This window comes from Drosophila montana, unplaced genomic scaffold (assembly GCF_035044405.1).
Source record: "Drosophila montana isolate Dmon_TW-CO22-7 unplaced genomic scaffold, ASM3504440v1 contig_3175_1, whole genome shotgun sequence".
Taxonomy (NCBI): Eukaryota; Metazoa; Arthropoda; class Insecta; order Diptera; family Drosophilidae; genus Drosophila; species Drosophila montana.
Window position 1 is genome coordinate 308332 of NW_026998052.1, and position 21616 is coordinate 329947.

A 21616-nucleotide genomic window follows, 5' to 3' on the forward strand; every position below is an offset into this window, starting at 1 on the left:
CCAGATGCTACAAATTGCACAGAAAGGTTGTGCAATAATTCGATGTGACAATTTATTTCAATTAGCTGATAAGAATCGCTAATAGAAAACAGACACATTGGCGCCGAATTCAAAGCTCCGCATTTTGTTGCGACTTTATACAACACTGTTGAATGTCACAGTGTCAACTATCGTTATCGATAAAGATCGCCGAGGCTATCAACATTTAGTCTGATAAGTGTGGCCATGAACTTGTCATAAAAAAGCACTCTCAGCGTGTCTGGTGGAAAACTTTTAGCACACACGAATGAGTAGTGAGAGCGAGAGAGAGAGAGCATATAAAAAGTTAATTGACATTCGCTCGCAACACGCCCGGCAAATGAGATAACGATTAGTTGGTCACACTTTGTGTTTTTATTTAGTGTGCCGTTTTGCAAATAGTGAAATTAAAATTAAAAGTACCCTAGTTGTAACTTGTTGAGAGAAAAAACACTAGAACACATGAAATCTTATCTCGTTTAAAATCTACTGTGTTGTATAAAATTGTGATAACAGCGATTGCGCAACGGATTTGTAATTGGTGCATTAAAGATTATTAGCCGACTAACGGTGCTCGTCGTTTACAGTTATCAGTTGCGGCGCGTCTGGCTCAGCGTAGAGAATACGTGTATTTCGTTGTGCGCTTATCCCTTGGAATAATAATAAAAAAAATATATATTGAGTGAGCAAAATATTCTTTTATTAAAACGGAAAGTTGTGCCATGTTTGCCCTACGCCGCTCTCTCAACATGGCCCGCGGGCCCCAGAAACTGATTCTGTGCAGCGCTCTCAAAGCGAATTTCGGCGTCTCCGCAGCGGTATGTTTTTTGATACACTGTTCCCCAAAGAGAACTGGAGTATATTGATATTGTGATAACACCATATGGCTGTCTGTAGATGAACGCTAACAGTTTTTGATAAGTTGAAGAATCCAGAAAAATAAAAATAGTTTTAGTAGGCAGTTTACTGATTATTTCAAAGTTCAAGTTAAATACCCATTTTTTGATGATTATTGATTGTTTATTTGATTTTAATTTATTTTGATTATTTACTATATAAAAAGAATGCTCTCCCCCGCTTTGGACTTTTCTAACACTGGAAACAAGGCATTGCGCAGTCGGAATATTCTAATTACGCTTTCACTCGTTCCTCTCAAATCCGATCAAAGTTCACTTTGGCTTTGCTACTTTTATGTTTTTAATAAAAAGCCAAGACTCATATAGAAATTTACTGTCATATTGTAGGACAAAGTGAATAATTTGTAAAAATAAAAATGGAGAGTTTGCTTAAAGAGGTGATGTCCACATTTGAGCGCCCGCGCTTTGTCAAATACATATATCATAAATTGATAACCATGTTTAACTCTCAGACATCATCTGTGATTTGCTCTTCCGCACAGATGTCGCAAAAGATACGCGCCGGACCCGTTGTCGATGTGCTGGGCGATGAGATGACCCGCATCATCTGGCAGTCCATCAAGGACAAGCTCATCTTGCCCTTCCTGGACATCGAGCTGCACACATACGATCTGGGCATCGAGCATCGCGACAAGACCGAAGACAAGGTGACCATCGAGTGTGCCGAGGCCATCAAGAAGTACAATGTGGGCATCAAGTGTGCCACCATTACGCCCGATGAGAAGCGCGTAGAGGAGTTCAAGCTGAAGAAGATGTGGAAATCACCGAACGGCACCATTCGCAACATTCTCGGCGGCACCGTCTTCCGTGAGGCAATCATTTGCAAGAATGTGCCCCGCTTGGTCTCGGGCTGGCATAAACCCATTGTCATCGGCCGTCACGCCCATGCCGATCAGTATAAGGCTGTCGACTATGTGGTGCCCGGTCCGGGCCAGCTGACGCTCACGTGGAAGGGCACCGATGGCCGCATCATTAACGAGGTTATCAATGACTTCACGGGCCCCGGCATCGCACTGGGCATGTACAATACGGATGAGTCGATTGTGGACTTTGCCCATGCCTCGTTCAAGTTTGCGCTGGATCGCAAGATGCCGCTGTACATGAGCACCAAGAACACAATTCTCAAGAAGTACGACGGTCGCTTCAAGGACATCTTCGAGGAGCTGTACAACAAGGACTACAAGAAGCAATACGAGGCCGCCGGCATCTGGTACGAGCACAGACTGATCGACGACATGGTCGCCTACTGCATGAAATCCGAGGGCGGCTTTGTCTGGGCCTGCAAGAACTACGATGGCGATGTGCAGTCCGATTCCGTTGCCCAGGGCTACGGTTCATTGGGCCTGATGACCTCGGTGCTGTTGTGCCCCGATGGCAAGACCGTGGAGGCAGAGGCTGCCCATGGCACCGTGACGCGTCATTTCCGTTTCTATCAGCAGGGCAAGGAGACGTCGACCAATCCGATTGCCTCGATCTTTGCCTGGACCCGTGGTCTGTTGCATCGCGCCAAGCTGGACAACAACCAGCCGCTCAAGCAGTTCGCCGAGACGCTCGAACAGGTGTGCATCGATACCATCGAGGGCGGCGCCATGACCAAGGATCTGGCCATTTGCATTAAGGGCAGCATCAATGCTGTTGAACGCAAGGACTACCAGGAGACCTTCGAGTTCATGGACACCTTGGCCAAGAACCTGCAGTCCGCCATTGCCAAGAGTTCCAAGCAGAGCCAGGCATCGCATATTTAAGTCCACAACACAAGAAAAAAAAAAAACAACACTCATTCATGTCCTCATTGTCATATTTGGCTGTACATAGTATATGTGAATGTGTCCTCAATATTTGGCTCGTTTTTATACTCTACTCTCTGCATGTCCATGTCTTTCCATGTTCTTTGTCTCTGCGAGACCCCATCAAAGCTTGCGTAAATGTGCTTTCCGCCTTTCTTCCACCCCAAAAACTCTGTGAAACGGAAAAAATTGTTTTAAATAAATATTTTTTATACCGCCAAAACTCGGTTTGCCTATGTTATGTTCACTAAGCGAGGTCTTTAACCCCGCCGCCCGCCCACAAAACGTTCTGTTATTGTCGTCGCCTCTTATGTGGGCCACTTGTGCGGCTTCTGCTGCGAGCTCTTGAGCTGCTCAGCTTATTGGATTTGACGGCCCAGCTGCAGCTGACACTAGTCTTGCCGCGACGCTCGTGCACAACGCATCCGTTTCAAAATAGACGAGAACAATATCAAACCGACAGCTCAGGAGCAGCGCGCAATGTTGGCCAAAGCCGTCGGCTATGGCTATTGCCTGGCCTATGTGCTGGCACTTAGTAGTTGGCCCAGCGCTGCATATCCCGCCAATAGCTATCGGGATCTGGACATATGCAATCACTGGAACGGCAGGCGACACTTCCTGGAGCTGGGCGAACGCGGCGAGCTGCATGCACGCAATGTCAGCACCACGGCCTATCGAGTGAGTCTTTCGGGCGGTTCGAACCAGCTTCCTGCCTTGCGGATCGGTTCGTGAAACTAGTTTTTCACGGGCTTAGGTTACTTAGGCTCTGGGGCTGGGTCTCCCTCAAAGAGTTTTACTTTCGGTTCAAGGTCTGACCATGACTATATCCTACATCCGTATTCCTTTCCGCACAGAGCTCGCCTCTGAGCCTCAGGAACGATCTGACTGCGGTGGATGTGTGGTACCAATGCAATCTGGAACTGGTAACCTGTGCCGAGTGCGTTATCCGTATGACCTTTACGCACGCCAACTTCTCCAGGAGCTGCAGCAATACGAACTCCAACATGTGTCCCTGCGAGCATATACAGTTCTCGGAGCCGCCCTATGACACGACCATCTCGGGCCAGGAGTTCTGTGGCGATGGCAAGGTCTTCCGCAGCAAGACCCGGACTTTGCAGCTCAAGTTCTTCTACAGGGCCACCAATGCGCATGTCTTCTCGCTGCAGTACTTCTCGGAGCGTAAGATTACGGTGATTTCTAGCAAGGATTTCTTTTTTAAACCGGTTAAATCCAATCCAAAGGTAATGTGAGGATTGTCAGCGGTTCGCCCAAGCAGTCCATCGTTGGCAATGGCAATGTCAAGTACCTGCCGCAGGTCATATCGACGCCCTATTTCCCAATGGCCTATCCGCGGGATTATGGCATTGAGCACATACTCACCTGCGAGGCGGACAATTGTCAGGTGCGTCTGGACTTTACCGACTTTCAGCTGGGTCTAGCCTCTACGCTGGAGATCTTTGACTCCAACGGCCAGATGCTGGACTCCTATACGGGCGAACACTTCCGTCCGCCCATCACCGTGAGCAGTGGGAAATCTTTGCTGCTCCAGTTTCGTGGCAATTCCGCATCGGGCGTGGGCTTTCGCGCCGAGGTCAGCTTTGTCTCATCCAAGCAGCTAAAGGACGAGCGACTGGTGCCCTACACGGGTAAGCAACGGCCGGGGGCTGGGCGCACTTGAGGGTCTGCAATTGTCGTCATATTGATTTGAGCACGGTCTCGGGCAGGGGGGCGTCAGGTGGTTCTTATATAAATTTCAATGTCAAGGCAGGCGCGCTTAAGTGCAACTGGACGTCTGTTTGGCGTAGTCTAGTTTGTTAATCGGATCGATATTGCTGGGGTAAGTGGGCTTAGGGCATGTCGTAAGAGGTACAAGCTCTCTGAGAACCGCATGCATATAAATAATGAAAGATTGTCGTTAGAGATCCAAATAGCATTTAATGGGGGACATTTTATAACAGGAGCGGGATAGCGAAATACTTGAAGGATTTTAAGTTTAGCTGACTTTTTCCAAAGAGCATTGGGATCTGAAGAGCTTATGTTTGGGTTATTTGGTTCTTCTAATACATTAGGATCCTATTGGGTCGTAAGATAGGTACAAGCTCTGTGAGTACATGGATAAATATAAGGATATAAAGCACGTGGTGACTTTTATTAGGAATCCTAATAACATTAAGTGGGAAAATAATTCTAGATGGGTTAGGCTAAAAAATGACTTGGGGTGGTCAAAGTTTCCAGAAACAAGAGCTTATTTTTGCGGTTTTAAGCTAAACATCAGGCTAGGATGATACGATTCCATTCCATTAGGATCCAAATGTCTTAAGGTTAAGTTTACAACGTGTACTTTGGCTAATGGTTATACATATATATTATACATAACAATATAATATCCATTAGAATACTAAGGTCTTGGGGGAAGATTTGCAATGTCCACCTCAAGCAATTTAAAGGCTATTTAATAGTTTTATAAGATCTTAGAACATTAGGGTCTTAAGATCTTAAGTAAGCCACACCGTCGAATGGTCTAGATTGGTTGGGTGCTATGTAAATTAGGATCCCGAAAGCCTGAGTTGGTATTCTTTATTCTTCAGGCTAAAGCAGAATCTCAAGAAATAGAAAAGTGTTCAAGATTGGCATTTCTGCCAGAATAATTGGAATATTTTAAGCTGATCGGCTTAAATAGTTGTCAGTACCTAAAGAAGTTAGGCTTGGATGGTTGGCAGACCTTTAAGGCCTAGCTAGGACCTCTCAAAACCCTAATGAAATAATGGAAAAGCAATTCAAAACCTCAAAGTTAAACGTTGGAACTTTAAGACTTTATCATGGAAAACCATTCGGCTAGCTAGGACCTTAGGACCTTAGGACCTTAGGACCTTAGGATCTTATCCATATGAAATATTGGAAAAGAAAAATAAGCCCAAGAGCTAAACTAAGCTGATGGGTTAATCAATCAATCTAATTGGATAAGCAGTCCCAGAACTTCAACTAGGAAGTCTATATTGGACTAATCTAGGAGCTCTCAAAATTCCTTCGAAATGTGGAAGCCCAAGAAACCCAAATTTAAACCAATTTCCAAACCATAAATCAATCTAAACAGACTGCGGTGGCATGGTTACGGGACCTGGTGGTGCCATTACTATGATGAACATGATCGAGAACGCGACAGATGTGCGACTCTTTGACTGCATCTGGATTATAAAGCCGGGCAACAATTACATGATGATGAAGACCCACATATCGTTGCGTGTGGATGACTTTTATGGGATGGCAGCGCGCTCGGAGCTGATCATTCGGCAGGGCACCACCTCCGAAGCGACGGAAATTGAGAATGTAATGTGGCCAAATAATGGACTCAGCAAGGAGAATCACATTGCGCCCATATTGACGGGCTACTATATACGACTGCGCGGCGTCTTCGGCATGTCCTCCAAGCTGGCCATTGTCTACAGCGTCTTCAACTACTTGAGTGAGTGGAGGGAGGATTAACTGTCAACCCCTTTCCCTAATTGCTGATCCTCTCTGCAGATTGCTATATCGGCTCGGAGTTTCTGTGCGGCAACAATCACTGCATCTCGATACGGCTGCACTGCGATGGCTTCGATCATTGCGGGGATGGCAGCGATGAGCCCGACTCCTGTGAGGAGGATTGGGCGCATTTGCATCACGATCGTCGCTGGTATTCCCACAAGCCCAACTATTACTTTCCCAAGATCGATCAGTATCCGGATTTGAAGACGGCCACGGGGATATTCATAGTCAGCACCTTGGGCATCTTTGGCGTTCTATCCGGCTGGATGGTCATACTCTATCGCATGGGCGTGCGGGCGCGACATCAGCGCGAGCTGCAAAGCCATTTGCAGACCATAAGCGAGCTGCTCGATCGCCAGGACGAGGAGCGCACACCGGACGAGCCGCCCAGCTACGAGGCGCCGCCCGACTACGAGGAGGTCATCAAGGTGGGCATGCAGCAGGAGCTGCGCGAGCCGCGTCGCCAGCGTCGACGCCCGCGTGGCCGGGAGCGCGCCTGCAGCCGGGCGCCCAGCAGTTGCACCGTGCAATCGATAGTGCCGCTGCATCGCAGCTGCAGCCTGGATCGGGATCAGGAACAGCCCAGCACCTCGGCGGCGGCCATGATGCGGGCCACAGACGCCGCCCAGGATGCGACACAGACGTCACAGCAGCAGCAGCAGCAGCTGGCCCAGCGCATGCTGCTGGCCACGGCCATTTGTGGTAAGAGATTTAGCTGTCAGCCGCTTTTCCCGTCGCCCCCGCCCCAGGCATCTGCTAATTTATCCTACAGAATCTCACTTGCAGACGCTGCAGGCGCGTCTGGCACGCCGGCCGGCACCCGCCCAGGTGCGCAGCAATCCGTGGGGCATGCAACGGGCACGCCATCGCTATCCGCTGGGCGTGAACTATCCGCAGCCGCTGGAGCGGCAACCACGCCCACAAGCGCGGCGGACGACTGCACCGACGCCTTTCGAGACGATTCACTCAATATATCACTCACTCTAGGGCTGCCCACCAGCACAGCCGAAAGCGACAACCAGAGCTTGTCGCCGCATAACAACCAGAGCCTGGCCAGCAACTGCACCGAGCATACGCATCTGAAGCGCTCCTGGCTGTTGGTGCAGCAGACGCCGCATGGCCAGCGCTGTCGCGTGCAGCGTCTGCGGCACACTTTCTCCTCGCCGGAGGCGTTCTCCGCGCACGATCTGCAACTGCCATATCCGGATTTTCTCAGCTACGGCACCAATATGCCGCATGAGCGCAGCAGCAGCAACTTTGGCTCCGAGCTGTCCCGCGATCCATCCAGCTACAGCGTCGGGAAACGTGCGCGCCTGCAGTCAGAGCTGACGCTGGAGCCGCCCAGCGACAGCGAAGCGGAGCAGCAGGTGTCCTGCTTTGGCGCCGTGGCGCGACGTCGCGTACGCAGTCGCTCCTTCAGCAGCAGCGCCTCGCGTGCCGGCGGCAGCGGCCCCAGAAGACGCCTCAGGCAGCGCAGCTCCTCGGCGGATCTGCTGATCTATGCGAGCATGCAGCGGGATGGCAATGAGCCTGTCGAATGCAACACATTGCAGCGCTTGTTTTTCATATAGCGTGGATTGATTATGTATGGATAGTATTATGGAACGATAGTATTATGCCTGGTGTGATGCTGTTCAGGAACTGGTCTTAAATCTTAGCTTATTATTACTAGCTGGCATATCTCAGCCTTACCTGGGCCAAGCTTTGTGCTTCTAATTTTAGATATTTATTTTCCATCCATTTTCCACGCGTGGAAAATTTTAGTCTACCCGTTATATCTTAAACTCCGCTATCCAATATCGAGTTATATTTTACTTAGTTGAAAATTAGTTTTAAGCCCATCGAACTAAGAAACAACATTTGGAATCAACGTTTTCCACACATGGAAAGCTTGAAGCCCAAAAATAAACTTGCGTTTAGACAAACTTTGACCCGCATTTTTCATTTAAGGATTTTGCGAAAAGTGTAAAACACAACTCCAATTAATTTTCATAAAGATCTTTGAAAGTTAGTTTGAAGCCGATCGGTTGGTAAAATAAGTTTTATACAATTGATTTCCGCCAATTTTTCACTGTTTCGGGTGGAATTTCAAAAATCAAACACGTATTCATTAAGTTCTTATGTAGACCTTTGAAAATAAGTTTAAAAGCGTTCGCATAGAACTTAAAATTTCGCTCGTAAAACTTTTCAACTCCATTTTTTTCAGATCGTTTGGTTGTTAAACTATTTCCGCCAATTTTCCAGCATTTCGGGTGGAATTAGCGAAAATCTTCATTACAAAAGGTAAGTACAGTAAAAATTTTAATTTCTTAGCTCTTCAATCAGCCAATCAATCACGACCAATAGTTTTATATATATACATATGAAAGTTCTGCCTGAACCCAGCTGAATAAAAGATGTACACAATTCTTTGATATTTTATATGGTATTTTATATGATATATATATATATTTATATATATTATTATAGGTTTTAGCGTATGTGTTTGCAGCAGTGCATGCCAAACTGTACGCAACTTACAGTTGGACAAGCTTAGGTGCGTTTAAGGTGCAAAAAGAAAACAATTTTTCCAAATAGAAACCAAGAATGCGCAAAAGTACATACATATATGTGTGTGTGTGTTAATACTACAATTGGTATATATATATAAAGTATATATATATAGACGAATACGATAATATCAAAGGCGTAGGACTGCCTGCTAGCCAGGCGCCGCCTACATCTAGCTAGTTATATTGAGAGAGATGTCTATGGTTGCGATTGCAGCTGCTGTTTGAGATTCTCGGCGAGCAGCGTTTTGCCCGTCTCCAGTGGCACAACAATATTGCGCAAACTGTCGATGCTGTTGCGCAATTTGGTGGCCTGAAATTTTGTGGGTAATTTCGGGGAGCCGCCAACCGAAGCAAATGCAAAGGCTTTGTACTCCTAAACAGAGAGGGAGTAGAGCAAATGATTCAATTATATATAAGGATGTGTTTTATTTTCAGCGGCAAAAACTGTTCATAAATCAATCAAATCAACAAAGCAGCAATTAAGGTCAATGTGTAGTAAGATAAATCAACTAAATATGTATATATATATGTGGGTATGTATATAAATTCTTCATGTGGGGGGCATATATAAATAATGCAATGATAAACAATTAGAGCAGGGCAAAGCAGGAGAGTAACAAAGTTTCTGGTATTCGATACAAGAACATAATTTTAAAGCCTTGCCAACTAATGGGGTAAACCAATCTTAATACTCCAACAACTTAAAAGATAATAATGATATAATAGTAAACAATGCAGAAAGTGGAACTTAAAACTGATTTGACGCTCGAGCGCTTGTCATGAAGGGTTCACTGGGTGGAGTGTCTGGCTTAGATCAGGTTACCTGATGGGCGCTCGGCGAACTGGCCTCACTGACTGTGGTCGCCGCCTGGCCCGTATACGACTGGAATGTGGGTCCGGGCTGATCAGCACGCTGGGCGTTGCCGCTGCGCGTGCTCACCTTTTCCTGCAGCGAATTGAATGTCTTGGAGAGCCAGGGCTGCCAGCTGTTGCGATTGGTTTGCAGCTCGCTGAGTGTGTTGTTCAGCTGATGATTTAAGTCCTGGCTCTTGCACTCGGCCTCCACCTGCGCCAGCTTGGCCTGTGCCAGCTCCAGCTCCAATTCGCGTATGCGCTGTGCAGCGACATTTAGTGGATCCAATGGACCCAGCGGCGGCTCATTGGCATTGCGCAGCGGATCTGAGTGACGTTCTGAGCTGCAGCCTGGAGTTAACTGTTGCTTGGCATTGTCATTGCCCACATCGATCTGCTGCAAGCAGTTCGAGCACTTGGAAACCGTGTGCTGCAAGTAAAATTAAAGTTAGTAGAGTTCTATGCACATATAACTTGTCCACACACACGCACCATAAGCTTGCCCAACGTCTCGTTGAGCGTATTCATATCCTGCTCCTGTCGCTGTATGATCTGCTTGTACTCCTGTATGATGCCGGTGTGCTTCTTCTCCTTGTCCACCGCACGCTCATTGGCGACAGCCAGCTGTTGGGTCAGTGCCTCAATCTCTGACTGTAGCTTGCGGCGCTCCTCGCCGAAACGACTCTCGTAGATTTGCGCCTCCTTCTCCAGACGCTCCTTGTGCTGTTTCTTTAGCAGAAACTCCTCTTCGTACTGCTTTAACTTTTTGATCTTGCGCTCGCATGCCTGCTTCATGACTTTGCGCGCCTGACTCGAGCTGCGACACTTCTTGGGCAACGTGACTCGGAAATACTTCAGTATGCCTTCGAAATCCAGCTGACGCAGATCTGACTCACAGATTGACAGCAATGTCACCGCCACCTGAAAGAGCACAGGCAAACCGTCCAGCAGAAAGACGTCCAGTACATGGAATACAAAACAGAGCGGAAAACGCGCCGTGTAGAGGGTTAGGAACCACTGGGAGGCGTACATGTGCGTCTCAATGCCGCAGGCTGTGAAATGTTCATGCAGCTTGGGCAGCTGATCCTTAATGAGGCGTTCCAGCTGATAGAGTCGCAAATAGAGCACCTCAAAGCCGGCCTTGTAGAGATCACGCAGTCCATAGTCGTACATAAGAGCGACCAGAACGCAGAAGGCATCCTCCTCGGGCATCTAGAGAAAATGGCATAAGTTTATAAACATTTACAACACGATGATTTATCGAGAAACTATATCGGACAGACAGGGGGATATTTTTAATAGAGTCAAAGAAAGTCCTTCCTTCAACATGTTACATATTTTGTTAGAAAATTAAAGTACCCTCTGTGAGGGTATTAAAAAATCTCTTACTCACATGCAGCAGCAGACTGGCTGCTATAAAACTGAGGCCCTGGCAGTAGCCCACCTCGCTGTCATGGACGGCATACGCCTTGGATACCTTAAAGAGGGCATCCTGGCCAGAGCCGCCGCTCTCCTTGAAACACTTGTGCGCCGGAAAGGTGCGATGTATGTCCCGTTGTATGACTGTCTCGCATTTGGTTTCCTAAAATATACGCACACATAAATATAAGGCTAGAGTCAACGCTTGCGCAACAAACCGCAAAGCGTTTGTTACTCACTTTGGTGATAAGAATCTTGTACATGTCATTCATTTCCACCTTGCCCTCCACGTTGGCCAGCTTCTGCCAGATCTTTTCGCGCAGTGCCTCCGGTACGCCCAGACGCACCAAAGGCGCCAAGTTTTTGGGCCGCTTCTCGCTATCCCATTCACGTAAAATGGGATCCCATTCATCGAGTGTGTCCTGTGAGCAATCCTTGGACACTTCGCCGGTGCCGCTGAGCAGCGGCTCATCGCCATCGCTGCTATAGTCTGTGGGGCAATCATCCTCAATGGAGGCTATGGACGAGCTGCGCACAATGCGCGATAAATTGTTCATGCCCAGCTTGAGCAGCGATGCGGAGCCCTGTTGTCCGCTCGGCGGCTCGGTGATCTCCTCGGAAGGATCGATGCTGTTCACCTTCCAGCTGAGTTCATCGGTGCGTTTGAGATGCAAATAGAAGCGCAGCGTCATCGGTTGCTTGGACATGAAGTGATCCTTGAAGCGCATATCACTGGCCGACTGAATGGTTACCGGTGTCTCAATGACAAAGCGCACCGGCTCCTGTATGCCGCGCATGACAATGTCTACGGCTACAGTGAGATTGGTTTTGGACGTTTCCAGATTGAGTTGTTCGAAGGCCTTCTCCTGGGCCTTCCATTCGGCGCGTATGGCATAGGCATTAAGACAAGCGCCCACCGTATCCGGCTCAATGGTCGCGCCCTGTGCCGGCACATAGCCCATGTTCAGCATATCAATGAGATGCATATCCTTCTGCACGACAAGCTTGCCGGGTGCGACAAGCACGCCAAAGCAACGTTCAATATACAGCGGCTGCAGCACATTCGAGGCCGTCTGTTTGACGGTGATGGACACCTCCTTGTCCGTATTGGCGCGCAGCTTGAAGCAGCCACGATCACGCGGCACAGGCGCATACGAATTCTTGGCCACCTTCTCACGTATCTCCAGCGAGACAATAAACTCATAGCCAGCGGTATTTAAGGGATTTCCACTAACATCCGATGTCACCGAGTTGACCATGTCCACGGCCGAAGTCAGGCTGCAGCTCATGCTGGGCGCATAGGTTTGAAAGGCCTTCTGAAAGCAGGCTGCAAAAGTATATATGTATACAAATGTGAATCATATTCGCAACTGTTTAGCCTGGCAAAACCCACCGCTCACTTGATTTACCGCCTCGGGTATATGGCAACGGAATACATGGCATTGGAATAAAGCATCTCCGTGCAGCCACGTGAAAGCAAAGCAGCCATTCTCAGCGCTATCCACGGGCCCGCGATAATACAATATAATGCTCGATATTTCATAGGTGGCTATAATCGTGTTGCTCTCCGCATCGTGCAGACTGAAAGTAAAAACATACAAAAGCAATAATAAACGACCAATTACAAAAGCCTGTCTTGAGCTGATGTTTCTATAGACGAATTTGAAAAGGAAACGGAAGAAGTTAACAAATTTATTTCTAAACAAATAAATAATTATTCTATTGGCTGGCTCGAGGGCCGGGATAAGCCCGGATAATATTTTAAAAGAATTTAGTTTAATATATTTCGGTTGCACTTTGGCAAATCGACTTCAGGGCAATTATTTTACATGTCTGCGCTTTTTGACGTGCAGATTGAAACTGAAAATTGAAATAATTCTTAATATAACTCAACTAACATATGTTAGCTTATTATAGTAGAATATTTGAGTAACAGCACGCCACTGAAAGCTGTTGCACATATGTAAATGCAAGTAACAGCTTGCTTTTAACAGCTGTTTAACATAATAGGTAAATGTTATTGACGTATTTTGTTAAAAGTGTATAGTTATTTGTTTTCTTTGTCAAGTTAACTTATCAAACAAATGCGTTCAACAGCACGTTCCTCAAAAGTTGCTCAACATATAAACAGAATGTTACAAGAATTTACCTTGCTAACTAAATTACTTACACGACCAGACCGTCGGAACAGTTGGGTATGCTGACGGTAATCTTGAGGCCAACCGATTTGGAGCCGCTGTTGAGTTCGCTCATGATGCGAAAAACATCAGTCTCCGATTTGGGCGCATTGATATTGGCAGCGCCCAAATAGGTAACACCAGCGAATATGGTACAGCCCTGGTCGATCTCTGAAACTGATTTCAGATAAAGCTTAGAGTTAGCAGAGATTCAGTTGGATGCTTAACTAACCCTCCTCGTCGGTGGTATCGCATTTCTCCGGCTTCATGGCATCCTGTTTCTCGTCAATGCACGCCGGACTGGCATCGATGCAGTCATAGAACACCGACTGACCCACACGATTCTGCTCCGAATTGGAGGCATCCTCTGACTCATCGCACGCTTTCGGCGAGAACAAGTTGCATTTGAAACGCATCTCCGAATCGCCAGCAGTTGCTGTTTGTGTTTTGCGACCAGCGAGTGGCAAAGTCAATGATTTTTGTTGCTGTTGTTGTGATCGCTGCTGCTGCTGCTGCTGCTGCTGGTGCTGGTGACGCGTCTTATCGCCGACAGCTGCAAATGTTAATTGGCAATTATGACAAAGTGCTCTATGGTTAAATATCGTATTGATCTTTTATATTATGTTTTAGGTTTTGAATCGTTGCTTTTGTGTAACATTTTCTGTTTGTTATTTGTTGCCATGACAGCGATTGGTATTCAATGGGGCGGGCGAAGCTATGCAGCTTGCCCAGATAAGATTGCGCGCTGGGCTTACTGAAGGGGCTTTAAAAGGCGCGTGCGCCCAAATTGGGGAACGTAGGCAGCGACGTTGTATGTGCACAGTTGGCTTCTGGTAAACAACTGCCGACGCGGGGTTTTCTTGCTTTTTGTTTTTTTATTGTTCAACTCGCACTATTCAGTTGTGTTAGCTACTCACCGGCCAGTCCGTTGCGTTCCAGCTGCAGGTCACGCAGTGCGTCCGTCATTTCGTGCTGTATGTCGCTGAGATTGCGATTGTGCGCCATGTCCAGTGTTGGCGAACGATCGCCTCCAGCATCGCCCGCGGGCGACAAGGATAGCGTGCTCAGCGATTCGGTTACCTTTGCTTCAATTGTCGCGGCCGCTGCTGGCGGCGGCAGCGGCGCCAGCTGCTCCAATGGCGTTGTCACATTGCTGTCGTTGACAATCTCGTATTCGCCGCTGGTTGTAATCGAAGACTCCGAGGATTTGGTGCTCAGATTATCATCCATTATGCAGGGCTCCGCTGTGTCGGTGCGTGCGTGTGTGTGTGTGTGTGTGTGTGCGCGTTTGCTTCAAGGTTGTTTTAGTTTCGAGCTGTACGCAGCCACGAATTTGTAGCGATTGTTTATTTGACGAGTTGCTTACGAAATGCGCATTTTCTTGCGGTTAAACCAACGTATTTCTATTTTTATTCAATTTCAATTAAGAGTTCTTTAATTTTCGATGCACCTACACTCCATTGTTTGGCTTTTGCCTTAAATCGATGACGAATCGGTACGTTACTGTTGGGGTTTGTTGGGGGGCGTCAATTGCGCTGCATAATATGTGTGTCTATGTGTGTGTGTGTGAGTATGTCGTATGTGTGTGTTGTTTGCTTGACACAAAAACTATACTCTATACGGTAGGGTGGCGCTAATGTCGTATTTGGGGTCAATAGTTTGCCTTCTTTGCGTACTGTGTATAGATTTTGTTTACATATTTTTGGCGTGTTGGTAAACGTTGCGCACTTTTGAGTGTTGGCAGCTGACACAAAAGTATATCTGTTGTACAACAATCAGACCTTCCACAAGGCTGACAGGACGCAATTTCGTAATACAAAAGAGTACGTTTCTTTAAGAAATAATGGTCTGCAGCGTGAACTGAACTCTATTCAAGAAGCCACTCAATTAATACCAGAAACTGACTTGGAGCAACAACTGCAACATTTCAAATCCTGTGACTCGAATACATTCCACATCAGCTTACCTGCGATCCAAAAAAAAAACAATCTACTCAACACGGTTTCGAAACTCTTGCAACACTGATTGTTATCGATAGTGGCGATAGCTTTACCGCGCTGTCTGACCAAAAAAACGTGCGCGTGCTGCATTTCGTTGTAATATTTATTTTAATTATTTCCCAAATTTCTGTTCACTGTCAGACAATATTCAAATATCAACGAAATGTGGCCGCGTTTTGGCATTAAAATTGGTAACAGCACAATGTGCATTGCTTACGTAAGAGCCGACGGCAAGGCAGAAGTGATTGCTAACAAGCAGGGCGACCGCGTCTCGCAGGCATGTTTGCTGTGGAACGGCGACTCAGAGATCGAGTGTGGCTTAACGGCCAAACAAAAGATGGCCACACGACCCAAGCAGGCCGTGGCGCACAGCTTTCAGCTGCTGCAGCCAGAGGCGGAGCTCAGCGAGGACAAACTGGCCAATGCGCTGAAGGAGGTGCCCTGTGAATATGACAAGGAGGCCTTTGTATTTCGCATGGAACACACAGTGCCAGCAGATCGGGATGATCAGGACGATACGATAGTCACAAAAGAGATGGGCGCATTTGAGGTCACCGTCGAGCTGCTGCGCGCCGAACTCGAACTGGCGCGACAATATCACACGGATACCGAACACTTGCCCATTGCTGTGCTCTCCATACCCAGCTACTATCCGGCACAGTCATTCAAGCTGCTCTCAGATGCTGCCAAGGCTGCTGGTTTTCAAGTGGCGCAAATAATTGCGGAGCCCACAGCTGCGGTGCTGTGCTATAAAATTGGCGAGGAGCAGACGGAGCCGAAGCCGGAGCGCCAGCACGTGCTGACCATCAAATGCGGTGGATTGTACAGTGATTTCGCCCTGTATGCCGTGCAGAATGGCTACTTTATTGAGCTGGCCACCTTTGGACCCTTTCCCATTGGCGGCCGCCAGTTCACCGAGGCGCTGGTGCAGTTCATCTGCGAGGAGTTCAAGCGCAAGTACAAACTGGATCCGCACGAGTCACGTCGTTCGCTGGCCAAAATACGCACCGCTGCGGCCAATTGCAAACATATACTGACAACGCTGCCGTCCACGCAGCTGTACATAGATTCCCTCATGGATGGCGTTGATTTCAATGCGCAAATGTCGCGCGCACGCTTCGAGAGCCTCATCCAGCCGGTGATCAATGGATTTATACAGCAGCTCAGCGAGTGCGTGGAACGTGCACAGCAGGAGCACCCAGAGCTGAAGCGCATCGATGATATTGTGCTGCTGGGCGCCACCATGCAAATACCAAAGCTGCAAGCGGCTGTGGCGGCACGCTATCCGGATGCCAAGCTGCACAACAGTCACTCGACGGACGAGGTTGTGGCCATTGGATGTGCGCGTCAGGCGGTGTTTCTGCTCGATCCGCTGCAGGCACAGCTGCAAAAGGCCGATGACTGTGTGCTGGTCGAGGATGACTTGTACATTTGGCATGGCAACGACGAGGCCAATGCCAAACTGGTGCTAAGCAAAGGCAGCATATTGCCGGCCAAGATCAAACTCTCGCTGCCGCAGTCTGCTGAGGGTGATGCCATCGATGCCCTGACCTCGTTCAAGCTGCGCACCGGGCAGAGCGAAATAATGGCGCAACTGCCAGATACGACGCCCACCATAGACGACGGACTGTTTCAGCTGGAGGTGGAAGTGGATTGGGATGACAAGGATGGTAATATAGTGCCATTGGTGCGACTGCGTTGCATGTGAACTCAATCATTTAGTCTATTTATTGTTGGTAGCCTAATACTTATAATACGACGAGTTTATAATAAATTCAAAAGCTTCAATCAATTATGCTGTGAGTTGTGTTTAACGGTGCCTTAAAAATCCATCGATTTAGTCTTAAAATTACGCTCCAGTTTACGCAGAAACTCCTCGAATACGACCACACCCTTGAACATGCTGGTCTTTTTGTAATCCTTGATGCGACTCTTATCCTCGGGCGCCTCCATATAGCTTTTCGTCTTGTCATCGTAAGCATTAATCTCCTGCAGCAGCTGTGAGATGGTCGGCACCGTTGTCGGATCAAACTTGGCCACGGCGCTGACACTGAAGGGTATGCACACCTTGCCCGTGGCCGGATGTATGCAGAAGGGCGCCTTCAGCAAGTGATTGAAGCCCTTGGTTACATTGATATCCAGCCGGGGATAGAGCAGGCACAGCTGCACCTCCTGCACAATATGCTTCAGTTTGCGACTCCAGACATTGGCTGCGCTGGTACGCATCGAGTTCGCATAGCGCACAAAGCTGTCCCAGACGAGCTTCGAGTGGGCGCCATCCTCGTGTTGCTTCTGCAGATACGCCTCCATATCGTTGCGTGCCCCCTCATCGCTCACCATTTGCAGCAGCCTATTAACGCCCTTGGGCGTGCCAAACAGATTCTGATCCTCCAGGACAATCTCCTCGAACATGGGCTCCAATATCTTTAAAGCACGCCGCAAACTATGATGCGTACGCTCGCCCATCTGAACGCGTGCCGCATTATTCGTGTAGGTGAGTATGTTCAGGTACTCGGCGACAGCTGCTCGTGCTCGGGCATCCAGATGACGCGCCGTGTGATCGCACACCCAGCAATGTATGCCACGACGTCCCGAGAATATCCAGAGCATGTGCTCGAAACCGAAATCCTCGCGTAGGGCAGCATCGAGGACGCGCGCCGCTAGCATCATAAATTTCCAGCACTTCAGGCAAATCTCCGCACCGGAGCAACAGTTGCGTATATCATCGTAGTCCGTAGCGTCGATATCAAAGACCAATTCACGCTGCACGGGCGTCAGTACACCAGCCACCGTGCGAAAGTTCTTCGGTCTGGTGTGCATAACGGGTCCAATATCGATTTTATATGGATTACGCGAACAGATCTCTTTCTCCAGCTCCGCTTGTGTCTCAAAGCACAAGTAGCGTATGTAGATATCATCTTGCAATGTGAACGAAATCTCCCGATTGACAAATATATTGTCCTCCGCTGCAAATTTAAAAAAATAACCTTTATTTTAATGATCAGTTTAAGGAATAAGTGCACTCACAGTGTCCATAGTTTAGCCAGCGATAGAAGGGCTCGTGTGGAAAGAGGCGTCTGTAGTAGACGGGCAGCATATCCGGTAATATGCTGGCATCATAGACGGGTGCTTTTGTTTCTTGCGGCGCCTGCGGCTGAGATTCCTGATCTGCGCTCTGCTCCGGCATTTTGACCTGTTCTATAATTAACAATAATAAATTATATATTTATTACATATAGAGAGAACGCTAGAGAGCAGGTATAAAGACTCTAATATTACTACAAAATTACGTTAATTTACACAAAACAATAAAATATCATCAAAATCTGCGGGACTTACTTCATAGACTTCATGAAAGTCGCATAGAAAGGCTATAATTACAATAGAAAGTGCGCGTGTGTATGAAAGAGTTACAGAGAGTTTGGATAAAATATTTAAGTGATGCAGAGAAAGAGTAAAAATGGGAGAGTGCGTGAAAGATTTTTAAATATCATATATTATACACACATCAGTTAAATATCGAAGATATGTGAGCCCTACTTAAGTTTATCAGAAAATAGAAATGCGACGTAGAAGCGAATTAAATTTAACTTCAACTGCGTCTGAGAGGTGAGTACCTCCGACTCTCAGAGACGATCATCGACGAATACATACAAACGGTCGGAAATGTACGTGTTTTCTATAAAGTAAATGCTTGATATTTGTGTGTACAACAAACATTTCATGACGATAAGAAAACTACTTGTAATTCTTTTTTGTCGAAACCTTATTCCTATATTTATACATATTTTTTGATGATTTTTTTTGTTTTGTTTTGTTTCTTTTTTAAAGAGAAATACACGTTTTGAGCTTAAAATATTTAGATATTTTAACGACATGCAATTGAAAAATACGCAGCTAATTAATTGTCAGTAATGAATCGAGTCAAGTTGGGTCGAGTTAACACAATGGAATTATAGAACCGCGAAAAGAATATGGTCAGTGAGTCTGATAAATTTGCTTAGCGACTATATAGAAATTCTATATATATATATATATAACTATATATAATCGTAATGTAACTACTAATCGTTTAAAGTCTAGGTTAGATCATTTTTTGTTGTTGCTTAAAGTTAGGTTCATTAAGCGTCACAGAGCCCACACGACCACACTCACACGCCACACGCACGCACACGCATACAGATACAGATACACAAATACACCGAGGACAACAGCCAGCTGCTGTTTTAGGCGACAGTCAGGCGAATGTCCTGCATTTTATGCTGCTGCCAAGAATGCGCCGGCTGTCGTGGCGGTGCCGTGTTATACAGCGTCACGGAGGCGATGTGATTGTTGGGCATCACCTCGAATATCAGATCCTGATAGCCATAGCAAAAGGTCGAGCCAAAGGGATTCGCTGTATTCGTCGAGCTGGCGCGATGCAAGACCACCGGACGCTCTGATGTGGCCAGCGAGCCACTAATTTCATCCCATTTGGTGTAGGCAGTTATATTGACATGATCATGCTTGCTCTCGCTCTCGCCAGGCTGATGATCGATTTCCAGCTGAAACTGGAACTCACAGCGATGATACATATTGAAATTAAAATGGCCCGGATAATTGGTGTGCAGTATGAACTTCTTGCAGGTCTGTGTGCGAGCGTCGAACAACACATCGATGCCCAGGGTGAAATAATTGAAGAATATATCGCTGCGTTTGCTCTGCACCTGGCGATTGACGCTCGAGCTGTGTATCTTCATTTTGTCCTCGCTCTTGAAGAAGATCCGGTTGGGTGCACCCAAATTGGTGGCCACATCCTCACAGCTATCGCCAAAGAGCAGCTCACGCGTAAAGCACTGGCGGCGTGGCTCCAAGGCACGACCCGAACCCTCCGTGAAGAGTTTCAGTTTGAGACCCTTGGTGTGGCCATATGAGGTGCGCAGCACTGTGGCTGACTCCAGATACAATTGTCTATGATAGCAGGCCAATGGCAGTGAAGGCGCACGATTATCAGCAACATTGCTGCCCGCATACAGTGACATTTTGGATACCACTGGCGAGGCGCCATTTAGAAAGACCAGCGAGCCCAGGCCATGGGCGTAGCCCGAGTGCAGTTTGCTGTCCACGGGAAAATAGAAGCTCAGTCCGCGAAAGTGCAGGGCAAAGAGCTGTTTGGCCGCATCGTAGACACCCGGATGGGTGGCGCCAAATGAATGCTCGATTTGCTCTATGCTGGGCAGCACTTCGGGTGAATTGAAGTAGACGCCGCAGTATTTCAGCTTCGCCAGCTTCATGTTGAACACTTCGATGGTTTTCAGGCGCTGCACAACCGGATCAAAGATCAAACGTAGTCCATCCTGTGGCAGATTTATGATGATGTCCACGCCCAATGGATTGGTGTCGGAGTAGAGCACTTGTACGCCCTTTATTATGCCCACCTGCGATTGTATGATGGCTATGGCCTGAGAGAAGTGCATGCCCAGCACAAACTCCCAGGCATCGCAGCCCAGCGAGATCTCTGGCACAATTTCCAGGTCGAGCATATTCTGTGCAAAATGTTGTTTTGGTTTTTTGTTGATTATTATATGTAATTTTTATTTTTACTTTTGCCACCTTACTGACCTTGATATGTGAAATCAGCTGCGACCCACGAAAATATGCGCAATTTCGTGTTGTTTTTTTGTTATTGTTTTGTCTGTTATTTGTTCAAGTCCGTTGTTTCTTCTCCGCCCCTGTTTCGTGTTGTTGCTGTTTGCTGTAGTCGCTGCTTGTGATATTATTCTCGCTTGAATTTTGCACGTCTAATTATTTGGTTGCGTAAACGTGTAATTTTAGGCGTTTTGCAATTTATTATACAGCTTAGCGTATTTTCTAAAGAATATTGTCGATTTCTAATACACACTCCGAACAAAGGCAAAAAAAAAGGCAAATGCGCAGCAGAAATACAAATGTAATGTAATAACAAAGTTGAAGTGTTGCCAGATCGGGCGAACAGCTGATTTTGCAAATTTGTGAAATTATTCTAAAAATACTTAATAACTACATGCACGCTTACAAATTTAAATATTATTGACTAATTCATGCAGTAACTTATGTAAACAAGTCAACAAATGGTTTAACTTTATTTTTAAAGTTTGACTGCCTGCAGGTGGCAACGTTTACTAAGAACGCAACAGCTGAGTTGAGCAGCTGCACAGTAATTTTTGGCGCGCTTTTTTCTTAATTGTTTACGCTTACCGTTTGTTTTTATTTGGATTGATTTTGGGATGCCAGCAATTTCCAGACAATTTCTATAGTTACAACTTCCGTATGGTGCACTTTATGCTATTTAAATTAATTAATATACGCTTAATTTAAGTGTTACAACGACGACGAAAACACGCACTGCGC

General features: G+C 47.0%; 6 protein-coding genes across 7 annotated transcripts; 3 read left to right on the forward strand and 3 right to left on the reverse strand.

The window, feature by feature from the left end:
• Window positions 1–483: 483 nt before the first annotated feature.
• Idh (isocitrate dehydrogenase [NADP] cytoplasmic) lies at window positions 484–2945 on the forward strand. The gene is made up of 2 exons (XM_064686150.1): window positions 484–836; window positions 1418–2945. Exons 1-2 carry the CDS (start codon window positions 741–743, stop codon window positions 2678–2680), a joined length of 1359 nt encoding a protein of 452 aa, XP_064542220.1. The 5' UTR covers window positions 484–740; the 3' UTR covers window positions 2681–2945.
• Window positions 2946–3102: 157 nt separating this feature from the next.
• Culd (CUB and LDLa domain) lies at window positions 3103–8111 on the forward strand. Of its 2 annotated transcripts, none has more exons than XM_064686148.1 (6): window positions 3103–3400; window positions 3577–3901; window positions 3964–4368; window positions 5817–6185; window positions 6245–6949; window positions 7034–8111. In XM_064686148.1, exons 1-6 carry the CDS (start codon window positions 3203–3205, stop codon window positions 7816–7818), a joined length of 2787 nt encoding a protein of 928 aa, XP_064542218.1. In that variant the 5' UTR covers window positions 3103–3202; the 3' UTR covers window positions 7819–8111. The 2 variants fall into 2 exon arrangements, with proteins under 2 accessions (XP_064542218.1, XP_064542219.1); XM_064686149.1 differs by having other exon boundaries at window positions 3105–3400; window positions 7020–7289.
• A 592-nt stretch (window positions 8112–8703) lies between these two features.
• GAPcenA (GTPase activating protein and centrosome-associated) lies at window positions 8704–15010 on the reverse strand. Its single transcript, XM_064686193.1, has 9 exons — window positions 14165–15010; window positions 13480–13800; window positions 13241–13424; window positions 12464–12651; window positions 11310–12397; window positions 11045–11233; window positions 10144–10863; window positions 9623–10081; window positions 8704–9172 (listed from the first exon to the last, which is right to left on the reverse strand). Exons 1-9 carry the CDS (start codon window positions 14475–14477, stop codon window positions 8996–8998), a joined length of 3639 nt encoding a protein of 1212 aa, XP_064542263.1. The 5' UTR covers window positions 14478–15010; the 3' UTR covers window positions 8704–8995.
• Window positions 15011–15278: 268 nt separating this feature from the next.
• Window positions 15279–17039, forward strand: LOC135431209 (heat shock 70 kDa protein 14-A). The gene has a single exon (XM_064686195.1). It carries the CDS (start codon window positions 15411–15413, stop codon window positions 16953–16955), a length of 1545 nt encoding a protein of 514 aa, XP_064542265.1. The 5' UTR covers window positions 15279–15410; the 3' UTR covers window positions 16956–17039.
• Window positions 16932–21612, reverse strand: DNApol-alpha50 (DNA primase small subunit). Its single transcript, XM_064686196.1, has 3 exons — window positions 21464–21612; window positions 18275–18445; window positions 16932–18213 (listed from the first exon to the last, which is right to left on the reverse strand). The coding sequence occupies exons 2-3, from the start codon at window positions 18432–18434 to the stop codon at window positions 17069–17071; spliced, it is 1305 nt and encodes a 434-aa protein (XP_064542266.1). The 5' UTR covers window positions 18435–18445; window positions 21464–21612; the 3' UTR covers window positions 16932–17068.
• Window positions 18996–21157, reverse strand: LOC135431211 (PHAF1 protein CG7083). The gene is made up of 2 exons (XM_064686197.1): window positions 20849–21157; window positions 18996–20772 (listed from the first exon to the last, which is right to left on the reverse strand). The coding sequence occupies exon 2, from the start codon at window positions 20767–20769 to the stop codon at window positions 19474–19476; it is 1296 nt and encodes a 431-aa protein (XP_064542267.1). The 5' UTR covers window positions 20770–20772; window positions 20849–21157; the 3' UTR covers window positions 18996–19473.
• Window positions 21613–21616: the final 4 nt, after the last annotated feature.

Excerpts from the sequence above, each read along its gene's own strand:
- Idh (XM_064686150.1), top strand. The coding sequence starts at position 741 with ATGTTTGCCCTACGCCGCTCTCTCAACATGGCCCGCGGGCCCCAGAAA. Across the intron at positions 837-1,417 it reads ATTTCGGCGTCTCCGCAGCG|ATGTCGCAAAAGATACGCGC; the intron begins GTATGTTTTTTG and ends TCTTCCGCACAG.
- Culd (XM_064686148.1), top strand. The coding sequence starts at position 3,203 with ATGTTGGCCAAAGCCGTCGGCTATGGCTATTGCCTGGCCTATGTGCTG. Across the intron at positions 3,401-3,576 it reads TCAGCACCACGGCCTATCGA|AGCTCGCCTCTGAGCCTCAG; the intron begins GTGAGTCTTTCG and ends CTTTCCGCACAG. Across the intron at positions 3,902-3,963 it reads GCTGCAGTACTTCTCGGAGC|GTAATGTGAGGATTGTCAGC; the intron begins GTAAGATTACGG and ends TCCAATCCAAAG.
- GAPcenA (XM_064686193.1), bottom strand. The coding sequence starts at position 14,477 with ATGGATGATAATCTGAGCACCAAATCCTCGGAGTCTTCGATTACAACC. Across the intron at positions 13,801-14,164 it reads GGAACGCAACGGACTGGCCG|CTGTCGGCGATAAGACGCGT; the intron begins GTGAGTAGCTAA and ends TAACATTTGCAG. Across the intron at positions 11,234-11,309 it reads ACAAGATTCTTATCACCAAA|GAAACCAAATGCGAGACAGT; the intron begins GTGAGTAACAAA and ends CGTATATTTTAG.
- LOC135431209 (XM_064686195.1), top strand. The coding sequence starts at position 15,411 with ATGTGGCCGCGTTTTGGCATTAAAATTGGTAACAGCACAATGTGCATT.
- DNApol-alpha50 (XM_064686196.1), bottom strand. The coding sequence starts at position 18,434 with ATGCCGGAGCAGAGCGCAGATCAGGAATCTCAGCCGCAGGCGCCGCAA. Across the intron at positions 18,214-18,274 it reads CTGGCTAAACTATGGACACT|CGGAGGACAATATATTTGTC; the intron begins GTGAGTGCACTT and ends TTAAATTTGCAG.
- LOC135431211 (XM_064686197.1), bottom strand. The coding sequence starts at position 20,769 with ATGCTCGACCTGGAAATTGTGCCAGAGATCTCGCTGGGCTGCGATGCC.